At 50.0% G+C, this 14,654-nt stretch overlaps 1 protein-coding gene across 2 annotated transcripts in view; it reads right to left on the bottom strand.

Annotated features, from left to right (window-relative positions):
* The window catches only part of Alk (ALK receptor tyrosine kinase), a 34,826-nt gene extending 20,584 nt beyond the window's left edge, over window positions 1-14,242 (bottom strand). Inside the window, exons 1-9 of one of the 2 annotated variants that reach the window (XM_032908950.1) lie at window positions 14,169-14,242; window positions 12,780-12,878; window positions 12,146-12,298; window positions 10,411-10,515; window positions 8,866-9,052; window positions 7,127-7,217; window positions 6,964-7,028; window positions 5,209-5,338; window positions 2,232-2,329 (exon numbers count right to left, since the gene is read on the bottom strand). In XM_032908950.1, the coding sequence (XP_032764841.1) occupies window positions 2,232-2,329; window positions 5,209-5,338; window positions 6,964-7,028; window positions 7,127-7,217; window positions 8,866-9,052; window positions 10,411-10,515; window positions 12,146-12,298; window positions 12,780-12,846 (896 nt within the window). In that variant the 5' untranslated portion in view covers window positions 12,847-12,878; window positions 14,169-14,242. Of the gene's footprint in view, window positions 1-2,231; window positions 2,330-5,208; window positions 5,339-6,963; window positions 7,029-7,126; window positions 7,218-8,865; window positions 9,053-10,410; window positions 10,516-12,145; window positions 12,299-12,779; window positions 13,088-14,168 lie in introns of those variants that run through there. The other variant, XM_032908951.1, reaches the window with a different exon arrangement.
* Window positions 14,243-14,654: the final 412 nt, after the last annotated feature.

Below are 14,654 nucleotides of genomic sequence, written 5' to 3'. Positions count from 1 at the left end.
CACACACACACACACACACACACACACACACACACACACACACACAATCTGCATCTAGCACCAATTTCTAGGTTACCCCCCAGGGACCCCAACAAGACCAGAGTCTAGCATGAGTCTCCAGGTTATTCCCCAACAAATCCGCACCACCAGGCTATACGCCTGCCCCTGGCACTTCACTTTCTAACAACCACCAATCAGGAGGAAAGCAGAAGGTAAGTTTATGGTTAGGTTCCCAGCACCAGCCAATTATGTTAAAGTCCATAGGAGCTGTCTCCTCCCCCACTTAGATGCTCGCTGAGTTAGTAACACTCACACTTCGCTTGTCATTTCCTAGAAAACCTTGTTGAGTTTGGGCTCTTCTCCACCACAACCATCCAGTGGGCAGTGAGTTGTCAGTGAGTTAAGCCCAAGCTTGACCTCGTGAAGAAAGGACTCTACAGATTGGCTCCTGATTGGTCCTTTGGGGTCTACGAACTCTTCCTGGTACTACACTCATACTGGAGAGGCGGACACAGGCAGATCCCTGAAACTCCTTGTTGGACAGCCTAGCTGGAGTGAGGTGCTGTGGGTTAAGGGAAGGACTCTCTTAACTAATAAGATGGAGAGGGATGGAAAAAGGCATTTGATGCCAACCTCTGGCCTCCACATGTGCAAACACTTGCGATGGCAGTCATATAAACATATGCGCATATATACATATGTACATACAGCCACACGAACATGAGTGCACTCCCTACCCCACATGCTTACACACACACACACACACACACACACACACACACACACACACACACACACACAAAGGGCAGCAAACTATCACTAAGATATCTCAGTCTGGTCTCCATGAACCATTTCTAGATCTGGAGGTAGGAGTTTTGGGAGACTGTGATCCTGTTATCTCATCGGGATTATCACCATAAGGAGGCAGATTTCAGATTGTCAGTCAAGGAAATGATCCCTCAGTCAGACACTCTGTGCCAAACATGGGTGGAATGCCGGAGTGTAGCCGTCTCCACGAGCAGCGAAGGCAAACATGAAGACACCGAGGTGATATACAAATTGGTTATGGATGAATCTAGACTTAAAGATATGGGAAGGGGGGCTCCAAAGGAGCTGATTTCCAAAGGGGCACAAATTTGCCTCAATAGAGGCATGGTACAGCCCAGAGTTGAGGTTTATGGAATGTTTTGGGCACAATAAAAAGGGCAGCAGACTAGGTGGCTTTGGAAGGCACAGAGGACTGGTCCTGGCCGCCCCTCTGCGTCTGTTATTTCTCCTGATCAGAATGGTGGCAAGTGGGCAAAGGTCAGAACCAAGAGGGAGGACTGAGGGCCGAAGCAGTGCCTGGGCAGTGAGGGAGAAGCTGGCTTAAGAGAGGGTACTGACTAGTATCAGAGTGACTCTGGGAACTGGGAGACTCTCCTTCCTGACCTCTGGCTTCCTCTCTATCAGGGAGGAAGTCTGGCTTGTATGCGCTTACACACGTCTCTTCTAAATGAACTCAGGGATCCTCTTTTCGACTCTGTGCCTGTGTGCGCTAATGGCCATGAGCATGCCTTAAACAGTTTAAAGACATGGGCTAATAAATAATCATGAGTTTGTCCGGCTATCATTGACTGAGCTAGGAACAAATCATTAAGAAGAGCTTTGCAAAGAACCCAATAATACAGTTGGCTTTTCAGGGCTCAGATCAGCTGTGGGCAGCAGCCAAGAGGGAGGAAACACGAGTCACGGTGATCCTGGGCATTGATTGTGAGTGTGTCACAGCATTTAAACCCAAGGTTCAGAGATGACAGACGAAATGTCACTGAGGTAAAGGAAACTATTATTAAGCTTCACTTCGGAGTATTTTAGAGAAAAATTAACTTACCAAGCCAGTATTTAGTGTCCAACAGTATGCTATGAATACAAGGATGAGTTGAAGAACCCAGTTTCTAGGTAGGGGAAGCTCAAGGTGATACAAGGCTTGAATGTACAGGCAGGAGGACCATGGGAGTGCCGAAGTCGCTCACCAGCCTCTAGCTAGCCCCTCTGGGCAAGCATGGAGATTTTAGGAACTCACTTTACCCAGGGACAAGAGATGCCTTGGGAGGCAGGTCCCCTTTCAAAGACGTCTCACTCAAACAATTCTGGAGAAAGCCTGAGTCTACTCTTAAAAGGGAGGGATCTGCTCTTGGGACCAACAGGGAAGCATCCAGGAAGCTCCAAGGAGATGCAGGCCACTGACTCACCGGTGGATAAAGTGATTTTCCTCCAGGTACTGACAGCCACAGGCAATGTCCCGAGCCACGTGCAGAAGGTCCAACATGGCCAGAGAGGTGGGCTGGTTCTGTGGGAAGACAAGAGGCCCGCTGATGAGGGAAGGTGGGAAATTGGTTCTGTTTGTGAGGAAGCCGAGGCCAATCACGCTGCACTACCAGGGGCTTACCCCTTTAAAAACCATTCGCTTTGCCCCAAACGTGGTCAAGCATCCATCTTTATGAATAGGCCCCAGGTGAGTCCAAAGTACAGCCAGGGCTGGGGATGTCTGGGCCACAGGAATCCAGCAGGGCAGACAATTCTTGCTCTTTAATGTATTCTACATATTTTACCCCAGAGTTCATGTGCATGCTACAACCTGACGAAGCAAACCTGGGAGAAAACCAATGGAGAATAATGTTTCTTCTACTGTAATGTCTTGCAGTGGTCTGTGTATTTATTGCATTTCCCCATTTGTGCATGTGCGTGTTTGTGTGGGTGTGTGCGTGTGTGTGCATGTGTGTGCGCAGGTGATTGTGCATTTGTGCATATTAGAGGCCCCAGGTTGAAGTCAGGAATCACTTGCTTTCATTTTAGTCATTCAGGCAGGGTTCTCAGTTGCACCCAGAGCTCATCAATATGGCTAGTCTCTCAGTGAGGCAGGGTTCTCAGTTGCACCCAGAGCTCGTCAATATGGTAGTTTTGTCAGCCACTTGTTGGCTCTAGAAATCCCATCTTGATCTTCTGTGGCTGGAATTTCAGGCATGTTTCATGAGGTGATGCAGGGACTCCAGCCCTTGTATGGCAAGTACTTTAACCACAAATGTTTTAACTATTGAGCCATCTCTCTGGCCTTTAAACATGGGGCTGGAGAGATGGTTCAGTGGTTTAGAGCACTGGCTGCTCTTCTACAGGACCTGGTTTTCAGGATTTATGTAGCAGCTCACAATCATATGTAACTCCAGCGCAATCTGATGCCCTCTTCTGCAGGAACTCCACACACATGGTGCACAGACATACATGCAGGCAAAACACCCGTACACATAAAGGAAAATAAATAAATTAAATCGATAAAAGTGTCTTAAACATTCATTTCCTTTAAGATCTTGGCCTAAATTGAATTTCAAAAGGAAAGCCTTGTGTAAAGAGCTGGGTGACTCAGAGCAACATCAGCTGCTCTCCATGAAGCCTCTTCTGTGTAAGAGCATCTGTGGGCGCTCCCCTCTCGGCCTCATGACAGGGTCATGAAGGTGATCCCCCATCTCGATCTAAATGCCTAAACTGTTTAGTAGTGTGCCACCATCCAGTGTCATATCCGTGTCACCATGTTCTTGCCCTGTGTTTATTGTACCCATGTTCCCAAATAAGCTGTGAGGTCTCCAGGACCTGGCTTCTGGATACAGAAATCATCAATGGAACAGACGAATCTAGAACGCTGACTGGATCTCAACCTGAGGGTTGAAAGGCCCTCTCACGGGGTCGCCTACCAGATATTTACATTATTATTTATAACAGTAGCAAAATTACAGTTATGAAGTTTCAGTGAAAACAATTTTGTGGTTCACCACGACATGAGGATCTGTATAAAAAAGGGTTGCAGCATTGGGAAGGTTGAGAACTACTGATCTAGAGGAATTCAGGCCTGGGATCCAGCAAACTCCAGACCTAGAACCCACCCCTTCTCTAGTGCCCTTGTTTTTTCATCCCAAGTACCTGGGCTATCCCTCTGCATCATCTGTAAAGATTCACTGGTTCACTACAAGTCACATTCCTTTCTCATAGTCAACCAAACACTTGGAGTTAAGCTGCCTTTGTGACACCAAGCGCATGGAGGGACCCCAACAAACCCTCCAGTTCCCCAGGAAGCCGTTGCTCAGAGATGTCAGCAGTGGGGGGTTAGGGAAGACTCTGGAGGGCAGTGCTGCAATCTGTAAAGCTGCTCCCCTGGGCCAGCATCGAAGGAAGGACAGCTTATGTGGAGTGCGCAGAGGAAGGCCAGTGAACAGGGTGACTGCAGGGCCACCTGGCTGTGGTTCCGTGGACACTTGGATGTGTGGTTAGCACCCAAAGGAAAGATGTCACCAAGATTAGATTCGATGGATGGGATCAAAATTCTGGAAAAGGGGGTTCTCTCAAGAGCACCCCTCAGATGGTGCCTGGTGTTAAGATCAGAATAGACAGCAGCCTCCACACTAACCTCCCCTAGGGTGGCACTGTAGGGGTCGGAGAGTGAAGGCACCAAGGATCTGTTTCTCCTGCCTGCTGTGCTGGGACAATGGTCTGTCTCCATGAGCTCTGCCAGCAACTCCAGCGAGACCCTCAGGGCAAGGGCAGAGAACGGACAGGGGCCTTGCTGGGGGGCAGTGGCAGGTGAGAGAACTCAGTTTTCATCTGCACAGATGCTAAGGCCAAAGAAAGTGAGGCTGCCCTGTGTTGTATGATGCCTGATGGCTATGCAGGGGTTAAAGGCTGGGCTTCATGGATGTACCTTAGAGTTTTTCACAAGTTCTGTCCCTCATACACGACACCACAGGCATACATACTACCTCCTAGGTATTCCAACATGATGTTGTCGTTGTCATTATTATTATTATTGTTATTATTGTTATTATTATACTGAAAACTACACAGTCAGGGTGCTGCCTATTATATTTGTTTTTGAGAAGAGATCAGTGGGTTCGGAATCCTCGGGTGGAGAGCCGGTGAGTGACACGGTTAGCATGCAAGTCCCTCTCTGAGTTTGCTGGTCCAGAGTCATCAGGTCATGAATCAGGTTATCGAATCTATCGTGTAGGGCTTGTACAGTCTCCTTAGGTTCTCGTCCACCATCCACTCTCTGTCCATTCGATCCTGACCATTCTCTTCATGACCAAACCCCAGGGCTGACTCCTAGGAGCCCATCAAGCATGTACTTCCCTTGCAACCCACTCCCCCGGACATGAGCCCTGGAGAGAAGACGCTCTCACTCACCGGGCGAGGACGTGTCTCCCTGAGGAAGGACTTGAGGTCTCCACCAGCCATGAGCTCCAGCAGGATGAAGCGGGGCAGGGCTTGCAGACTCACCCCGATGCAGCGGACAATGTTCTGGTGGTTGAATTTGCTACAGGGCAGAGGGCATAATCAAATTTAACGGAGCCAGGTCTGGGACCATCAAGAGAAGCAGGGCACAGAGTCGTGGTTTCAGCAACCATGCTATGATGCTATATTCTATAAATATGGGCAGCAGGGGTCTCTGGTTGAACTTAAAGTAAACCTCCCTGGAGAGATGTATAGATTGAGCAGGCTTGGCAGGAGTTGAATTAACAGAAAAGGATTCTGTTGGAGTCAGAGGACTCTGAGGTGACAAAGTACATGTATGTGTACTTTGCATGTGTGAGTGTGTGCGTGCCCCGTGTGTGCACATGTGTGTATATTTGCATGTGTTTGGTGTATGTTTATATGTGTGCATGTGTTTGTATGTGTTTGTGTGTATGCATGTGTACACATATATTTATATGTATGTGTGTGTTTGTGCATGTGTGTGTGTGTATGTGAGTGTTTGCATGTGTACAGATGTTTTTAGAGTTTGCATGTGTGAGCACTGCTGCATGAATTTATACCTGAATTCTCTAAGGAAGGTCTCAGGCAGAAGTTGGAGGAGTAGCTTCTGAAAGGGAAATCGTGTGACCTGTGTGGTGACAGTCTGTGACAGAGCATCAGGAGGAGAGATGGCCCACTGATCTCTATAGTCTTCTAAAGACTCCACATGGGCAGGGACTGATTAAGACCCAAGGTCCTGAGATTTGGTTTATCTTGTCATTTTAGAATATGCAGAACAGTGGGGCTAGGAAACCCCAGATGGGGACACACACACACACACACACACACACACACACACACACACACACACACTCTGAGTTGAAAGACTGGTGATTATATGCTGAAATATATCCATTTATTACTACCTAGTAGGAATACTACATGATTAAGCTCTCCTATGTAATCTTATACGTTTTAGGTTTTATTTATTACTCTTATATGACATATATAACTAGAAAATAAATATTATTTTTTAAAGCAAAGTGCTATCCTGGCAGTGTGTCTTCCCCATGTTCCAGAGCCTATAAAGGTACCACTCAGACAGCTTTTGGCTGTATTCTTGCTGCTTCAACCTGGACCACTCCAGGCCACCTCCCCGGGTCAGGATGTTTGGAGGCATCATAGCGCCAGAGACATCTGTGAGCCTCCTTCAGGTCACAAGGACAACTGTCTGCCTCCTCCTTCAAGAGACCTGAATTGCTACCCTCAGGAAGTTCCTGGTTTCAATGCAGGCCTGCCTCACCTGTTAGTGTGCAGCCCTTGTCATTGTCGATGTGGGGTATGTTGGTCGGCTACCTTTCATTGGCTTCCTTACTCTATGTCCAAGGACCTCAGCTCTGGAAGAGTCACTTAAGCGGGGGATGGGGGGAAGCCAGAAGGGAGCTTGCTTCCTTAAGTGAGGAATTGGAGCCAATGGCTGGCACTAGGAAGCCGGGGAGGCATGGTGCTACCAGTAATTAGGCCACTCAATCCTTCCTGAGATAATCATGGGGGTTGTTCCACTTCAGGGGTCCTTCCCATGGTTGTGTGGGTAGGGGGATGTTGGGACCAACATATATCCGGTTTCCTCTAAAGGTACCCATCCATTAGAAAGATCTTTCTATGCCTTGAGGGGCCGGGGGAGAGGCTGGGCCTCTGTGCCTTTACCTGATGATCAGCGCTTCCATGAGGAAGTCCAGCTCATCTTGCTCTGAACACACTTCCGGCAGCGTCTGGAAGGGAGGGTGGAGGAGAAGGCGGCTGTGAGCTGTGGCCGTAGCCCACAGGGACCTCAGGCTAAGGCTAGGCGGAAGGTGGAGCCACCCCTCACCTTTACAGCCACTTGTAGAGGGCTTGGGTCATTGGGCATTCCAGATACCTGGCCTTCATACACCTCCCCAAATGCGCCATGGCCTAGGCCCCTGTACCAAGAAGACAAGACAAGTCACAGTTAAGTGAACCACAGGCAGCTGGGGACCTGGAGATCAGTGTCACATGCAGTGTACACACAAGAGGAAGGGCGACCACTCGGGAGTTACACCTTCAGCTTGGCTTCACTATGTCACCCTGGGCCCCCATTTCTCTTCTCTTCTTTCTTTCCTTTCTTATTTAAATTGCCTTATTTTATTTTTTTAAACTGAAAGTGAGCATATTTTCATACAATTTATTCATATTATGGTTTCCCCTTCCCTAACTCCTCCCAGATCACCCACCCACCTAAATCCATACCCTTTATTTCTCTCATAAAAAAACAAAACAGGAATCTAACGTAACAACAACAACAACAATACAAAATCCAAACAAACCAGTCAGAATAGGACAAAACAAACAAAAAATAAAAACAAAAACAAAAAACCCAAAGAAACTCAGAGACACACACATTCATACACACAAATCTCCTAAAAACACAAAGCTAAAAACCATAATACACAAGTAAAAGACCTGTAAGGTAACAAGAAGAGGAGGAAGAAGAGGAAGAGGAAGAAGAAGAGGAAGAAGAAGGGGAAGAAGAGGAGGAGGAGAAGGAGGAGGAGGAAGAAGAGGAAGAGGAGGAGGAGGAAGAAGAAGAGGGGGAAGAGGAGGAGGAGGAAGAGGAGGAAGAGGAAGAGGAGGAGGAGGAGGAAGAAGCAGCAACAGCAGCAGCATTGGTAGCCCAGGTAAAGCATTATGAGTCAGAAAACTTCCAAAAAATACCATCGAGTTCACTTTGTGTTAGCCACCTACTGCTGGGCATGGGGCCTGCCCTCAAGTGTGTTCATATAGCTACCAAGAGTGTTGGAGAAACTAATGTTTGCACTGTTACTGGGCCTCCATTTCTTTATCTGCTCTGGTGAGAACAGGTCTGCTAAGGTTTGAGGTTCACATGCAGAAAAGCAATCCTGACTATGAGGAGAGGAAGTGATTCAGATGAGGCAAGGCCATTAGGGTGGAGCATCCCATGGGCGGGTCCTGGTAGCTTAGGGTACCCAGCTCTGTCTTTGCAAGCAAGAAGGTCATCACCAGATACAGTCACAGACCTCGGGATCCTAACTCTGAGACCAATCGAACCTCTTTTCTTTATAACTACCCATCCTGTGGCATTGTGTTATAGCACACAGAAAATAGATCAAACACAGGTCTAACCAGGGATTCATGAAGATGATCAGATGTTTATTCACGTAATGAAGAGTTAGTGAGTCCTTGGTGTCTGCTAGGGACAAAGGTGAGGGATGACTCATATCTGGAAGAGGGCGATACTTCTGGGAACAGGGGCAGATGATTGACAGATCCTCGCTGTGGGGTGTCGTGGTGGATGACAGAGGAAATCATGAGTTCTTTGGATGCTCAGAGAACAGAACTGGGGCCAGGAGTCTTCTGAACGTTGAGAACTTGATTTATCCTTTTCATTTCATAAATTGCGTGAACACACAGGGTGCTGAAGCAAGCAAACATTCCCATGAGCCTATGGACACTAAGCATGTCTCCCCGAGAGGCCGGGGCTGTACCCGGGGATGGCTGTTCAGGCTCCCTGTGGCTAGAGGAGGCCATGGCACTGAGAACCCAGCCCTGGGACAGAGGCAGGAAGCTCACCGGATGAGGGTGATGTTTTTCCGAGGCACCTCCTTCAGGTCACTGATGGATGAAGTCTTGCCAGCAAAGCAGTAGTTGGGGTTGTAGTCTGTCATGATGGTCGAGGTCCGTAGCTTGCTTAGCTTATACTCAGGGCTCTGCAGCTCCATCTGCATAGCTTGCAACTCCTGGTGCTTCCGGCGGTACACTGCGGGCAGATGGGTGTCGGCTGTGAGGGGGCCTGGACCAGGTGAGGCTCAGCAGAGGCCACCTCTTCCAGACCTTGACCTCTCAACTTTCCTATCACCGTTAACAGCACTAACAAAGTGATTGAGCGTGTCAGAGTATTCCTTCTCCATGGAGAACAAGCGTGACACTTAAAATCACCTAACTGGAATATTTTTTATTGTGTCACACAGGCACGGGGTTTTGTTAACAGACCGACAAAGCAGTTTAGGGGAGAAAGGGTTTTCTTTGGCTCACGAGTCCAGGGTATATAGTCCATCATTGTGGGGAAGTCAAGACAGCAAGAACTTGAAGGGGTTTGGTCACATCTAGTCAAGAGCAGAGAAGAAAGGAATGCCTGGACTCACCTCACATTCTCCCTTTTAAATCTCTTTGGTCTAGTAACCAAACCTGGGGGTTTGGGGAGGTGTTGCCACTTTTAGGGTGGGTCATCTCATGTCACTTAACACAACTAAGAAAATCCTTCACAGACATGTCTACAGGTCACCTAAATTAGACAACTCGTCACTGAGATGATCTTCTCAGATGATTCTAGGCTGGGTCAGATTGAAAATTAAAACTAACCCCTAACAGATGGACGTGCCAGGATTTTATTAGGGAGATGGCTGAGATCCATTAGACATGAAGGAGCAAAAGGAGGTTAGTTAGGGACCTTGTGAAGGTCACACAGCAGAGGGATGTTTTAGAGAGTTTCTTGGGGGGCATTTTGGGACCCATGATGGCCATCAGAGGTATCTCAGGTCTCCTAGGAATGATTCTGCCTGCATACTTCTGGGATATTCCCTCTGCCTGGCTCCTGTCTCTGCTTATCTGTCAGAGCATTGCATAGCTGCATGGTCCACATTGAGCACAGACACAAGGTCCTGTCGCACAGACATATCCAGCCTCTGTGACGGGCTCACCTTAGTTGGATGGAAGGTACTCAGAAACCAGTTTTAAATCTCTGGCTAGTATGGCTTGAGCCACATATACACAGGGGGTGGCCCCAGTCAGGACCAGAGTTCCCTCAAGCACAGAAGAGCTGACAGCAAAGATGGGGGTGCAGGAAAAGCTTTCTCTATTGTGTTGGGCACTGAAGGGTTTCCATCTCCGTGAGCAGTCAGTAGGCCATGCAGAGTCAGAGATCAGCATCAGAGACTCCTCTCTGAAACTGCAGATCCTCTGGTGGGTAGAGGGTTGACGGTTCTGCTCTCACTTGGCCCACCCAGGTCTGGGACCTCTCAGGGCAGGGTGACCTTGGTGTCCATGAATATCCTTAGACGCTATCCTTTCAGGACTTGTTTTGTCCCCTCAGAAGCGCTGCTGCTCTGGCGTACTCACCAATCATGATGCCGGAGAATGCCAGAACGAGAGCGGCCACCAGGGCAGAGGTCACGACGGAGAGGATCAATGAGAGCGGCAGGTGGGGTTCCGGGGTGGGCGACACTGGAAGACAGGTCCCGACGGGGCACTGACCACCATGCTGATTCTCCTCTGAGCAGGTCCCAAGTCAGAAATACCCTCCCCAGCTGGAAAAGCCACCTGCTGTTCCCCGTCTCTGGAGATCTTGTCACACCTCCCTTTTCAGGGGACAATGGACCCTAAGCAGGCTCATCCTGGTCTCATAGGCTCCCAGCAGTAGCTTTGGGGTAGAGGGAAAATTCCACAGGGACGAATATCAATCTTGGGTGTCGGTCCCCAAAATCAGCTGCACAAGGATGGGATGCGGACAGAGGGGGAAAACAGGAGTGGACATGGAAGAGACTTGGGAACCTTAGGGGACTGAGTCCATACTCGGGAGGACCCAGAAGTAAGGTCCCTTGGTGACACCCTCAGGAGTGAAATTGTTTCTTATGGCCTTAGAACAGGAGAAGACCCTGTGAGCCCCATCCTGGCCAGACTGAATGCATTCTGTTCACAGACTACCCCTCCCTTTCCTTCCTTTCCTTTTCCTTTTCTCCCTCTCCTTCCTTTCCTTTCCTTCCCTTCCTTCCCTGTCCCTACCTCTACCCCTTCCCGCTTTCCTTTCTCCTCTCCTCTCTCCTCCTCTCTTCTCTTCTCTTCTCTCTTCTCTTCTCTTCTCTTCTCTCCTCTCCTCTCCTCTCCTCTCCTCTCTTCTCCTCTCCTCTCTTCTCCTCTCCTCCCTCTTCCCTTCCCCTTCTTCTCCTCTTGTCCTCTCCTCTTCCTTTTTCTCTTTCTTCTCCCATTCTTTCCCCTTCCCTCCCTCCTTTCCTCTTTCCTTTCCTTTCTTCCTTTTCTCTTCCTCCTCTCTCCTCCCCTTCCCCTTCCCCATCCTTTCCCCTCTCCTTCCCACACCTTGTTTCTTTACTATATATATTTTTCTTTTCCTTTCTTTCCTCCCTCCACCCACCTTCTCCCTTTGGACTGAAGTCAGGTCTAGTGTATACCCTGAGCTACATCCCCAGACCTTTGTGTAGTTTTTACTTTGAGACAGGGTTCGATTAAGTTACTCAGGCTAGCCTTAAATTCCTCCGTAGCCCAGTCAGGCCTTGATGTTTCCACTCTTCTGTCTCCACTGGGGTCAGAGGCCTGTGCCTCTGGGTCTGGCTTGGAACCTGTGTGTCTCAAGGGAGACTTGGAGCATGTGTAGAAGAGGGGCTCTAGGATGGAAGCAGGCTTAGAGCTCTGTTTGCTCAGAACAAAAGCTATTGAATATGGAGGAGACTCAAAAACAAACGCATCCTCATCGAACGTGTGTACTAAAGTCTGTGTCCAGTCAGGAACCAAACACAGGAAGTTCAAAGTCACAGGGCCTGGCTCTGAAACTCCTCAATACAGGGGTGTCTTCGGAGTGGTGAGGTCCCCATGATAGGTACTTGAGTGACACAGGATGTTTGGCCCCTTGGTAGAGATGCCTCAGGTGTTGCTCCCTGGGTTTGGTAAGTTTGTAGGCAATTCTGAGACCGCCTCAGGTGCCACGCCCTTCACACAAGGTCTCTTCGCTCAGTTTTCGGAATGTGAACGAGCGACAGACAAGACGCTTAGAAAACAACTGGTTCTCCTTCAGTTGGCTTAAGCTTTGCCCCTCCTCCCCTCTCCCATTGCTGTCCCTTACCAATGCAGGAGACACCATCGTCAGCCAGCACGGTCCCATGGTCACAGAAGCAGATGACTTTGTGGCTCTCGGGGTCCATGTGACATTCGTCTACTTCACAGTGGCTGCAGTTTAGATAGTGCTTGATATTCACTTCCCCATGGCCCTCCATCACTGGTGACAAGGAGGGAGGACAGGTCTCAGGCTGAACACGAAGATCCATCGCCCTGGACCCTCGGGTCCCTGCCCTTGAACTTTGTCTCCGGTTGCTTGCTATGGATTCTTGTGGTCCCTGTCTAGGTCCCTCTGCGGCTGAAAGCACCTCTCCGTGCTTTGGGTGAGCAGAGCTGTGGCTGAGGATGTGTGTCTGTCTGTGTGTAAGTGAGAGACTGGCATTCAGGACCCTGGCGCTGGTACACGTTCTAGCTACTCTTGTGTCATTTTCCTGCCCTGTCGGGTGGTCCATGCTCTGCCTCTCTGCCTAAATTCAGTCACATACCCCCAACTTCCACACAATATGTTGAGGTGAGCTGTGGGGAAGACTTGTATCTGCAGAAGGTCCACAGCCACGCCTTGGTACGCCTGACCCCACATAATTTGCAGGTTGGTGGGAGAAATGGCTTACGTTTGTATCGTCACCTGGTAGAGGGGGTACCTTTTAAGGCCGGGGTGTACAGGATACCCAATGGACTGATGAAGGAAACCCCATCTTCCCCATCCATTTCGGGGTCATTGTTTGAGGCTGCGTTGCCACCTGTGGCAAACCAGAGAAGAGTTGAACCCCAAAAGGTGGGTGCCCAAGTCTCAACACTCAGGCACATCAACAGGCATGCAGTTCTGGCCAAAGCTACGGGTCACTGGGGGCCTGTGGAACAGGGAGGTGTGGAGGGAAGGGAGGGTTCAGGCACAGCAGCTGTACATTGGTTTAACTCTGTAGATGCCGGGTGTGTGGGGCCAATCTCTCCTCTGGGTTGGAGTCAGATCATCCAGGGAGTCTCACACTGCGGAGGCCTCCGTACGAAGTAGCAGGCAAGCAAGAGTCTAGAAGGTGCTAGTCTCTTGAGGTTGGGGTGCATTCTTGTGGCTTAGAGAGTTGCTTGGGTCGTTTGGGGGTCATGATGGGATCTGGGGGTGGGGGGAGACGAGCCACTGTGCCTTCAGGCTCCTGTCCCTCCTTTCATCTGGGACTGGGTGATCTTGGGGTTCCCCCTGCCCCAGGGTCCTCCCATCCACCCAAAGCTTACAAAGGAAGCTTGTGTGGTTAGCACAAGCGTTTCCCACACAGCAACAAAGCAAAACACAGACACGAAGAACGTCACAGTGCTGGCATGCAGTGTGTCCTAATCTGGGGGGAGGGTGGGGGTATCATCTGCCAGTCTCTTAGCTGCAAACTCTTCCCAAGGCCATGGGGGAATCAACGGCAGGCTGTTCGGGGCAGGGCTGGGTCTGAAGCTGCCTGCAGTGGCTTCTGGGTGTAGTTTTCACCCGCATGAACAATCCTGCTCTCAAGCAGCTAGTGGGCTGGACAGAAAGCTGAGAGGGAGGAGCCCGTGACACTGTAGACCAGGCTTGGCTTTGCTGGCTTAGCCAGGCCCCTCAAATAAGCTGTAGGGGCTAGAAGAATCTGGTCTTCGGGGCTGCCTGGTCCTTGGGTGGTTCATGGAACCTTAGGGGAAGCCAAACGCTTTTATGTTCAGCTTTGAAAGGGGCGCGGGAGTTGGGAGGGATGGGAGGGATCAAGGATCACGTAGGATCTTGATGCCATAGCTACACAAGCCTGGAGGAAGGATGCTGGCTCAGAAGCCAACACCCTACCTCTGGCGGGCCCAAGCCAGGCAGAGGGGAGGGGAGCGTGCAGTGACGTCACAGTCTACACTGGGGGGTGCGGTGGGAGCGGGAAGGTGACAGGGAGGGAGGAGCCTAGGACTAAGAGGGGGAAGAGTGACACCTAGAACGCGAATCATCTTTACCTATATATCCTCCGCCTCCTCCACCTGAGGAGCACCCCCCTCCACCCCCTCCGAAACCCCCTCTTGTCTCCCACCCCCACTTCTTCATGGCCTGGGGGCAGGAATGTCCTCCGGCGGCGCCTTCCAACAAAGACTTTCCGGCCCAGAGCAAGGAAGTGTTATCATTCCAGCCGCCTCCACCACCTGCGGGAGAGATGAGAGGAGGCTCTTGAGGGGCTGGCGGTACCGGAAGGAACTGAACCGGAGCTGAGGAAGTTAGAAAGGGGATGTAGTGGTCTTTGAGGGCCATTCCCACTAGCTCTGTTTCAGGACCCGGCTCATTACGGAGCTAGGACCTAGGAGTAGCGAGCCATTGGCGCTAGTGACACCTCTTAAACCACAGCATGTGCCTATAAAGTTGTTCCTTGTTTTCCTGCTTCCAGACAGACCTCTCGAGTCAGTGCACTTCAGTAGAGACTTGGGGGACACTGCGGACAGGCAGAATGATGACGGAACATCTCAGTGTCTGGCCGCCGACTCTTGAAAGTGAAGGATCACTTTACTGTTTCCATTCTAACAAG

Source organism: Rattus rattus, chromosome 7 (assembly GCF_011064425.1).
Source record: "Rattus rattus isolate New Zealand chromosome 7, Rrattus_CSIRO_v1, whole genome shotgun sequence".
In the NCBI taxonomy this organism is placed as follows: domain Eukaryota; kingdom Metazoa; phylum Chordata; class Mammalia; order Rodentia; family Muridae; genus Rattus; species Rattus rattus.
This window is presented reverse-complemented; position numbering and strand designations above follow the sequence as displayed.